A 10,883-nucleotide genomic window follows, 5' to 3' on the forward strand; every position below is an offset into this window, starting at 1 on the left:
CACTGCACTCCAGTCTGGGTGACAGAGTGAGACTCCAACTCAAAAAAAAAAAAAAGGTAATAAAATAATCTCTGTATACCCTCTCAGAACCTCTACCAGTCATTATCCTGGGATAGACACCAGGCCAGGCTGAAGAAAAGTCAAGGGACTCAGAACACTTTTCTCACAATGGAGCTTAAAATGTGAACAGTGGATGCTCTGGAACCTCTGGCTAGAGCAGGAGAGGCAGCACACCAGTTAGAGCTCTACCAGCTAAACAGCATCCTCAAAGACCCAGTGATCTGAGCCCACTTTCCCCAAACCTCTCAAATTAATACACATATACCTTTTGTTTTCTCATTCTAGCTTGCTTCCCTGCCTTCAGCTTGTCCACAATCTTTCTCCAGGGGGGGACAGGACAGAGAGCACCAGTATAATGTATCTTCCCTTTGTTGCTCATCTGTCTGTAATGTACCCCAGAGGAAAGATGCAAAGTGTGCATAACAGCATGGGTGCAAACAAATGAGTCAGTAAGCTCTCCTACTCAAAAGCCCAGCTCAGAATTGGTCTAGCCAGACAAGATAAACTAAGTCTCTTACCATTAATCAAGAAGAAGAAGGCTCCAGTCTCATTTGCCACAGCTCGAGCAATCAAGGTCTTCCCTGTCCCAGGAGGTCCATAAAGCAGAATTCCTCGAGGAGGCTAAGGACCAACGCAGAGTGTGATTAGGTTCAAACTCCCATCTTCTTCTCCCAATCCCACTCACTAAAACGGTCTGATTAGGGCTCTAGACAGGGTGAGAATCAGGGCTCAACCCTAACTCATTAAGAGCCCCCCCTTGGCCAGGCATGGTGGTTCAAGCCTATAATCCCAGCACTTTGGGAGGCCGAGACAGGAGGATTGTCTGAGCCCAGGGGTTAGTGACCAGCCTGGGCAACTTGGTAGGACCTCGACTCTACATCAATAAATTAGCTGGCGTGGTAGCACACACCTGTAGTTCTGGCTACTTAGAAGGCTGAGGCGGAAGGATTGCCTGAGCCCAGCAGGTCGATGGTGGGGTGGCCATGAGTGTGCCATTGCACTCCAACCTGGGCAACAGAGTAAGACTCTGACTAAAAAAAAAAAAAGAAAAAAGAAAAAAGAAAGAGACCTCACTGGGCATGGTGGCTCACACCTGTAATCCCAGCACTTTGGGAGGCAGAGGTGAGAGGATTGCCTGAGTCCAGGGGTTCGAGATCTGTCTGAGCAACTTGGTGAGACCTTGGTCTCTACAATATAAATCAAAAAATTAGTCGGGTGTGGTGACGCACACCTGAGGTTCCAGCTACTTGAAGCAGAAGGACCATCTGAGCCCAGCAGGTCGAGGCAGTGGTGGCTATGAGTGTGCCACTGCACTCTAGCCTGGGAGACAGAGTGAGACTCCTACTCGAAAAATGAAAAAAGAAGCTGGGCTCGGTGGCTCAGCCTGTAATCCCACGCCTTTGGGAGGCTGAGGTGAGTGGATTGCCTGAGCCTGCGGGTTCGAGACCCGCCTGGGCAGCGAGACCTCATCTCTACAATAAATCAAAAAATCAGCCAGGCATGGTAGCGCATGCCTGTAATTCCGGCTACTTGTAAGGCTGAGGCGGAAGGATCACTGGAGCCCAGCAGGTCGAGGCTGCGGTGGCTGGGAGCAGCCACTGCACTCTAGTCTGGGCGACAGAGTGAGACTCCAACTCAAAAAAAAAAAAAGAAACAGAAAGAACCCTCAGTAGTAAATGCTAGGAAGACATTTACTTTAGGCCATACTCACTCCTGTCACTAGCAGTATTTTAAGAGACTAAAGTCAGAGAAACCACCCTAACTCTAGTCTGAGTGAATCAGAAGATTCTAGGACTAGAGAAAAGCAAAAGGCCATTATACCAAGGGCTCAATTTTAGACAGACCAAGGGCCAAGGACTATCTAAACCACTTAGGAAAGAAAGGTCTATTCTTTCTAATGCCAGAGGCTCATTCACTCCAGTAATCACAATCCTCCAGGATTTATGACCATGTTGGGATGCTTTTCCTTACCATCTCAAGTTTTCTCTTTGAAAACACCTTTATGGGCCGGGCTTGGGGGCTCAACCTATAATCCTAGCACTTTGGGAGCCCGAGGGTTCAAGACCTGCCTGGGCAACTTGGTGAGACCTCATCTCTACAATAAGTCAAAAATTAGCCGGGCGTGGTAGCATGGGCCTGTAGTTCCAGCTACTTGGAAGGCTGAGGCGGAAGGACCATCGGAGCCCAGCAGGTCGAGGCTGCGGTGGCCGGCAGCGGCCACTGCACTCCAGTCTGAGTGACAGAGTGAGACTCCAACTCAAAAAAAGAGAAGATACCTTTATGGCCTTATCCATAGGAAGGACATTGCAACTGCCTTTTAGGGACGGAGTAACTTCATCTTCAGTGTATCCCATGATACAGAAAAGGTTGGGAAGCTACACTCTAGGCCAGAGGCCAGGAGTCCCCAATCCCTGGACCACGGACAAGTACTGGTCCGTGGCCTGTTAGGAACTAGGCTGCACAGCAGGAGGTAACCAGTGGGCAAGTGGAACTCTGCCTCCTATAAGATCAGATTTCACAGGAGCATGAACTCTATTGTAAACTGTGCATGAGAAGGATCTAGGTTGCGCGCACCTTATGAGAATCTAATAACTGATGATCCCCCCAGCCTCCCCTCCACGGAAAAAGTTTTCCACAGAATCAGTTCCTGATGCCATAAAGGTTGGGGACCGCTAATCTAGACCAAATATTTTAGACTCAAGACCCTTTACACTCAGGAAATTCCTTAACTTCTACTTCTTTTTTTTTTTTTTTTTTGAGTTGGAGTCTCACTGTCGCCCAGATTGGAGTGCAGTGGCCGCTCCTGGCCACCGCAGCCTCGACCTGCTGGGCTCCGGCGATCCTTCCGCTTCAGCCTTCCAAGTAGCCGGAATTACAGGCATGCGCTACCACGTCCAGCTGATTTTTTTTGTGATTTTATTGTTGAGATGAGGTCTCACTGCCCAGGCGGGTCTCGAACCCGCAGGCTCAGGCAATCCACTCACCTCAGCCTCCCAAAGGCGCGGGATTACAGGGTGAGCCACCAAGCCCGGCTAACTTCTACTTCTATTTGGTGGTACTGCTCTAAACAGGTTGGCAAATTATGATGAGACTAGTTTTCATATAGGGTTAATGAGACAAGAATGGCTTTTATATTTGCACAGGATTATTAAAAAAGGCAACGGAGAATTTAGTCTGCTCTGCTCTAGACCATCAGTAGTTCTAATAAATTTAGAACCTTCTGTAAATTCAGAGTATATTACTGCCCCTATAATCCAAAGCAATAATGAAAACCTTGTATGAAAACAGTCCCATGACCAGACACTGAGTAGTCACTAATCACCACCCTAAAATTGATCCTACAGAAGCCAGGATGCTCACCTTCACACCAATTGCCTTAAAGAGGGCAGGATGTCTCAGAGGCAGTTCCACCATCTCCTTTATCTGAGCTAGCTGCTTCCTGCAGCCACCAATGTCATCATAGCCTACTTCATTCAAGGACTCTTCCTCATCCTGAATATGAAGACAAAGAAAGAAGGCAGGAATATTATATCAGCAAAAACTGAGTTTCTCCAAATCATTACACTATCTGTTATGCAAAAATCCGTTATGAGATGATTCTTCTCTAAAGAGACCTTGCCTCCAAGAACAACTATAAAAATCCCAAGGCTGCAGCCATAAAAAAATAAAATAAAACCATGTCCATTGCAGCAACATGACTGAAGCTGCAGATCATCACCCTAAGTGAACTGGCTCAGAAACAGAAAACCAAACACCACATGTTCTCACTCATATGTGGGAGTTAAATGGTCACAAAGACAGAAATAATAGACACTGGGAACACCAATAAGCAGGGAGGGGCAAGAGAGGTTAGGGTTCAGAAACTACCTATAAGGCACAATGTTCACTATCTGGGGAATGGGCCACGTGAGACCCAATTCCCACCACTATACACTATGTCCATGTAACAAACACGCATGTGCACCTCCTGAATCTAAAATAAAATAAATAAAAATCCCAAAGCAAAGATTTTTAACACAGTCTTTCAATCTCACATTGCCCTTAGACTTACTGTGAAGGGCTCCCTAAAAGCTGAAGCTGGAAACCCTGGGAATGGACAGAGGTTTGGACGCCATCATCAGCTTTACTTCAAAAATTATTCCAATCACTTATATCTTTCGGCTTCAGTCTAGAATTTTTAAATCTCTGGCACTAGGTACTTCTAAGGAACACCTAGACCTAGAAATGAATAGCTAGGTTTCCCATCTCTGAAAAGCAGTTTATTTCCAAAGAGCACCCAGTCTTGATAGCTACCACATACAACTGCCACATTGAGTAATCACAAAATCAGGTACAGAGATCAAGAAGAAAACTCACCTCTCGTTTGATAGGCTCTCCTTCACAGTGGATCACTGTGTCTGGAGCAACAATGCAGTAAGGGCTGGGATCTGTCTCCACCACTTTGAACTCCACAGCACGCATACCACCGCGGACAAGAAAAATGTCTCCTGTGAGAGCAATACAGAATCAGAGGTGTCAACTATAAGACCACGTAAGAATTCATCAGATCCTGGGGTCTAAATTCCAAGCTCACTAGATATTGCACTATCTCCTCCCACCCCACCCCACCCCCACTGTCTTAGTAAGTACCAAGTAAGGAAGGGAAAACTAAACTGTGAAGAATCCCTCTGCCACTCAAGAGAACAATGAACAAAATCGAATATGCCAGAAGCTCATAAAGTTTTGACTTCTGGACTATACAGCCCAAGCTTTCACTACAACCACCATGATAGAGAGACAGACAGACAGACATAGACACACAGACACCGGGAGGGAGGGGAACACATGAACATGTGCGCAGGATGCATATGTGTGCATACATATGAAAATGAGACTAAGATGTTCCAAGGTTTACTCCCTATAACCAACCATCTTTAAGCTCAGTCCCTAAAAACATCTCTCACCTTTCCGGATAGGTCGATAAGCTTCCAGGAAGTATGGCTTAAGGTATACCTCAAAGAGATTGCCAGTAATGCCTTCCACTGTGTCATCAATAGGCAGCACATGGATTCGTTTGCCATACTTCACATCAGGGCACGGCTGGATGCTGAGGACAACAAGCAGACTCCGTATTATCAACCATACTGCAGCCCCAGGCACCCGATGTCCAAAAGGGCCTGTCACAGACAACTGATGGTGAGTGCAAAAGAAAAGGCAGGGATGGCTTTATGTGAAAAAGGGGAGAAGATCAGGGTAGGGTAGGAGTGAGAGTAAAGGAACACCAAGCATAACTAAGACAAGTAACTAGGAGAAGTAGCAGGAAACACTAGAAAAGACTTCTAGGGCAACCCACTCCTAATCAGCGAGCCAAAATAAAAAGTCACATTTAGAAACCCCACAAAGACATGCAGTCTTCAGTGAAAGATATCCAAGGATGACCCCCATTCTCTCTAATATTGGTGACCCAGTAATACAAAGGGACAACCTTAGTCTAATAAATGCCAGGGTCAGAGAAACAAAAGAGAAGAAACAAAACAAAACAAAATAATTGCAGCCAGGTGGTCAGAACACTTAGAAAAAGTAACTAAGTAATTCCAGGAAGAAAGCTACATAACTTAGACTCTGTGAAAAAGAACTAGAAGCCTGAGATGATCCTAGCCAGGTGACTGGGGAACAGTGGCTAGAAATAATTCCAAAATAAGGAAAACTCTTGCCGAAAGCTATGCAGGAATAAGCAAATCACTCATGTTGGAACTATCCTGAGTCTGGCTCCAACTAATCCTCTCTTCTAGTTAAACTGGGTCCTTAAAACACCTGTTAGGAGCTCACCTTCCATGTCCATACCCCCACCTCATTCCAGCTCCAACACGAGCCATTAACTGAACATACTAGTGAGAGTAGTGAGGAGGTTATCTGGCAGACATACACACTCAAATGACATCCTAAAACAAGGTATAGGTATGATAAGTTATACATTTGATGAGGAAAAAAAGGCATCAAGAAAGTCATGGTAATGCCAACTTGTTCCAAGGGCCATGCAAAGATGAATTTTGAAGTTCCAGAAGGGCAAAACCAAAACCTAAAGACAACTCTGAAGCATAAGTCTTCCCATGGCCAAGAAGCTTCCTACATCTACAGCTGCCAAGGACTTGATCCTGGCCTGTAATACAGGCTGTCTCTGGCCTCCCATCCCTGAGAAGCCAAAAACCCCACACATACCTGATGACATCCCCTAGGCGCACACGAAGGTTATTCCGAACAACTCTATTCATTCGAATCTTCTCATCAGAACATGTGTCATCAGAAAGCACAATGCACACAGCTTCTCGTCTCTTCTTTCCTTTCAGCAACACTGTGTCACCTCGGAACAACTGCAATTCATCCATCTTGGGCTGAGGAAAGAAGGTTAAGGCCTTTGGGTCACTGGGCAGAAGGGGGTAAGCAGCAGCCCTGGAGGTTGGGATTCCCAGTAAACCCCACTCTATCTGCGGTCACTGCAAGAAAAATGAGAAAAGAAACCTGGGAAAATCCCTCAAGTAAGTGCAGTAAGGAAAGACTAGTCTGTGGACCCAACTTACCTGGGACAAAGACACCACACTGTTGTCCTCATTGATGGCTTCATCAACAATTAACCGATTGGGACGATTCTTCTGTTTGAGAATGGCTGTTGATAAGTCATCACCTTTTGAACTAGAAGGAGGTAATGAAATCAGTCCCAGTAGATATTCTAGGGACCCCACTAGTCTCTAAAATTCACTCAGGGGCAAGGTGTGGTGGCTCACACCTATAATCCCAGTACTTTGGGAAGCTGAGGGTTCTAGACAAGCCCAGGCAACCTGGTGAGACCTTATCTCTACAATAAATCAAAAAATAAGCCGGGCGTGGAGGCATGCCTGTAGTTCCAGCTACTTAAAAGACTGAGGCGGAAGGATCGCCTGAGCCCAGCAGGTTGAGGCTGTAATGGTCAGAAGCATGTCACTGACCTCCAACCTGGGCAACAGTGAGACTTTAACTCAAAAAAATAAAATAAAAAATAAAACTCACTCAGGAACGAAATAGTGAACAGATAAAGCTGTCCCTACACCAGAGAGCTCAGATGAAGGAAATACAACCAAGGTCACAAGAAATCCTATCTAGCAAATGTTATAATACCCATTCTAACAGCTCTTGGTATTTTGAGCACCGGTGTTCTAGCTCTAAGGCCCCAAGTCAGTGATCTTGCCCAAAGGTCAGAAAACTATGGCCTAAGAAGACAATAGAAGTAGAGAGCCAGGCATGGTGGCTCCTGTCGCTAATATCAGCACTCTGGGAGGCTGAGGCAGCCTGGGCAACATAGCAAGACCCTGTCACTACAAAAACTTAAAAAATTAGCTGGGTATTGCGGCACATGCCAGTAGTCCCGACTATTCAGGGGGCTGTGGCAAGAGAATCACTTGAGCCCAAGAGTTCAAGGCTACAGTGATTATGCCACTGCACTTCAGCCTGGGCAACAGAATGAGACCACAACTCAAAAAAAGAAAAAAAAAAGGCAGAGGCTGAATAGCAGTTAGCGAAATGAAAGTAGCCTTAGACTGTATAGAGTAGTGGTTAGGAGTAGACCCACTGGGTCTGAATTCCAACCCTACCACTACTTAATTGTAATCTTGGGAAAGTTAGCTAATCACTGGACTTTGTAAAGCCCTCCTCTGTAGAACAAGGAATGAAGTGATACTTCTCTCAGAGGCTTATTGTCTTAAGAAAGATAATGAATGTAAAATGTTTAACACAATGCCTGACACATGATATTAATGGCACCATGGTTAGCATGGCAGAGTAAAGCACAAGCGCTTTCTTTTCTTTCTTTGCTAACCTTCCGGGGGAATGAAGTGATCCAGACAACTTCCCTTAGGGTTCAGGGAGGTCTGTCCCACCAAGTAAGCCTGAGGACAATGAAGCAGAATCATAAACACCCCCACTTCCTTACAGGCTAAGTTATCAAATGCCAGAGCATCCCATAGTACCAGAGGAATACCAAGCACAAAGACTATCACATTTAAAAAAACAACAGATTTGGAACCTTCAGAAAGAGGCTCAGGCTCAAAAGAAGTTTCACAGTAATTTCTGCAAAGGCACACAATTTCATGGAGTTGGTTCAAAAAGTTAAAACCAAGAAATGCTGAGGCATGGGGCAAATTCAAATCCCTCTCACCCAAATCATGGTTGTCTGAGTCTAAACTTCAGTCTCTACCATTTCCTAGAAGCTAGGGTCATTCACCTGACAAGTAACACCACTTTCTTAGATCATCTCCAGCCTTTACTTACCAGCTTTAGTGAGCTAGCTCTCCATTTAAAGAGCTACCTCCTCCTAATAAGGCTCAAGAAAACATAAGCATTAACCAAAATACGGAGGCCAGATAGCAGAGGAAGCAAAAACAGTAAACTTTAAAAAAACAAGACAAAATAGAATGCCGGTTGGAAACAGCCTCACAATTTGCAAGAAAAAAAAGATGCTTGTGCTCTGGAATACCCAACAGAAATACAAACCCCAGGCCAGGTGCAGAAGCCCACGCCTGTAAACCCAGTACTTTGGGAGACCAAGGTGGGAGAATTGCTGGAATCCAGGAGTCAAAATCAGCCTAGGCAACATAGCAAGACCTCATCTCTACAAAAAAATTAAAAAATAGCTGGGAGTGGTGGTGCACAACTGTAGTCCTAGCTGCTCAGGAGGCTGAGGCATAATAATCAACTGAGCTCAGGAGGTCGAGGCTGCAGTGAGCCATGATTGTGTCACTGCACTCTAGCCTGGGCAAGAGAGTGAGGCCCTGACTCAGGAGGCAAAAGGAAAAAAAAGGAAAGAAAGAACTCCATTTATCTAACAAAATGGTAAGCCTTCTACTGACTATTACATTTATATAGCCTGCATCTTTAACTAGTTACAAACAGGTTTCCTCAACTCAGACTTGCTTCCCCTATCCCAAAAGTGTTCCACTCTGGGCACAATGATGTAGAGTATGACAGCCTCTTCCATTGCTTACATCCTGGAAGTGTCAATATGACAGCTGAGGGCAACTGTAAACAAACCCATGTAGTCTCCCACTCCTGACTTGTCAAAATATCCTTGCAGGGGCTACTCATCTTCCTGCTTGATCCACTGGGCTGGGACTGGAGAAAAATAAAATGCCAGATGCCTCTAGTCACCATAATTTGTATTTTAATCTCAAAGATGCAGTCTAGGAAAACAATGTGCCTACCATTCCTGGTCCTGGCTCTGGAGATGAGTGGTATGCCCTTTCCTTAAGGTAAAGCCTCTAATAATTCCCCATCTTTCTACTGATATCAGAGGTGATCATCTCTAAAAGAGTGAATTCAGTCTGACCATAGGCCAACAGCAGTTCTGGACACTCTTTGGTGACATCCTTCATTGTCTTCTGCATGAGTCAGGCCCTTTCCAGAACCCCAGGAGGCCACAGGGGACTTGGAGGGGGTTCAGGTAAGAGTCATCAAGATGACCTAGAGGTTAAAAACTGCATGATGGTAGGTTACAATAATTTCACATTTTTATTTTTTAAAAAATAAAACGTTGCCTGGATATTAACCTAAGAGAATATTTTAAGTACTAATAAATCACCCTTTAAATAAGCGACTGAGTAATACTTTATTCCAATTCAGAAACTTGAGAAAAAGGAACACACCTTAAAAACTAATCTCTTCGAGGCAGGAAGGTGATTTTGCACGAGTTTCCATAAGCTGTCCGTGTTTTTTCAGCATTGAAAAGCTCAAATTCTAAACTGAATGGGCTGAGGTGGCCAGGTTTTACCTGATGCTTTCTTGAGGGAGGGAGGTGGGGCTAGAAAACCCTGGAGCATAGGGAAATTCTCAATACAGCTGCTAGAGGGAAGGAGTGGGTGCATGAGTGTGCTTCTAAAGAGTCAGAACAACTCTAACCTGCACACCACGAAAACTAAAAATCTAGGAAGGCCCACCAAATAACGAACGGAGATTCGAACTTTAACCAGAACCTGAAATACTAGAGAAAAATTTCTTCCTCTCCACCCTGAAGTCATAACATCACGGAAACTCGGCTAAAACTTTCTGGCATGAGCAACAACAGGCCTCGAGTAGGAAGAAGGCCAGACGCAAAAGGCAGGGCCCGCCCTCTCCCTAACAGCCCCTCACTACCTAGGTCACGGAGGGTGCCACCCCGGGCCAGGCGGACCCGAAACTGAAAAAGCCACAGTGAACTTCCCGGAGCTTGCCGGGCCGTCCTCCGCCCCCACCGCGGGGCTCCAGAGGCCTTCGCGTGGCTCAAAGTCCACGCCCACCGGCCCCAGTCGGGGCCTCGGGCTCGCGGGGCCTGCTCTCTCCGGGGACCAAAGGCCTTCCGCCGGTGGCAGGTCGGAAGGCAGGTGGACGCCCCGCGGCTCTGGGGCCCCGCGCCGCCGTGTGGGCCGGAAGACCTCGCTGGGCCCCGCCGGCCGTTCAGAGGGAGCCGAGCCGGCCGGCCGGGGCCTGCATGACACAGCACGATCTGGCCCAGGCTCCGACCCAGGCCCAACGCAAGCCCCGCCTAGGGGGCGCGCGGGTGCGCAGGCGAGGAGGGCCGGGCCGCGCCGGGCCGGGCCGGGCCCGCGGCCCTCACTAGTCCCCTTCCCCTCCTCTCCTTCCGTCCTTTCTGGTTTCCACCTCTGAGGCGCGCCCACGGCCTGCCCAGCCGGGCCTACCCAGCGCGGAGGGCCCGCGGTGCGCGCCCCCGCAGAGAGCGGGCGGCGCGCGCACACACTCACTCAGCTCCAGAAGCCATGGCGCGCGCCTCTCCCGGCCGGCGGCTGTGGCGGCCCGCGGGGAACGGCTGTGGGCGGGGGCGG

At 47.1% G+C, this 10,883-nt stretch overlaps 1 protein-coding gene across 1 annotated transcript in view; it reads right to left on the reverse strand.

The window, feature by feature from the left end:
* Positions 1-10,883, reverse strand: part of VCP (valosin containing protein) — a 17,374-nt gene that overhangs the window by 5,964 nt on the left and 527 nt on the right. The window contains exons 2-8 of the mRNA XM_008054672.2: positions 10,803-10,867; positions 6,618-6,729; positions 6,259-6,431; positions 5,004-5,146; positions 4,417-4,547; positions 3,421-3,552; positions 579-681 (exon numbers count right to left, since the gene is read on the reverse strand). Of these exons, the coding sequence (XP_008052863.2) occupies positions 579-681; positions 3,421-3,552; positions 4,417-4,547; positions 5,004-5,146; positions 6,259-6,431; positions 6,618-6,729; positions 10,803-10,867 (859 nt within the window). The remainder of the gene's footprint in view (positions 1-578; positions 682-3,420; positions 3,553-4,416; positions 4,548-5,003; positions 5,147-6,258; positions 6,432-6,617; positions 6,730-10,802; positions 10,868-10,883) is intronic.

This window comes from Carlito syrichta, unplaced genomic scaffold (assembly GCF_000164805.1).
Source record: "Carlito syrichta isolate Samal-C Ts95f unplaced genomic scaffold, Tarsius_syrichta-2.0.1 Scaffold79434, whole genome shotgun sequence".
Classification (NCBI taxonomy): domain Eukaryota; kingdom Metazoa; phylum Chordata; class Mammalia; order Primates; family Tarsiidae; genus Carlito; species Carlito syrichta.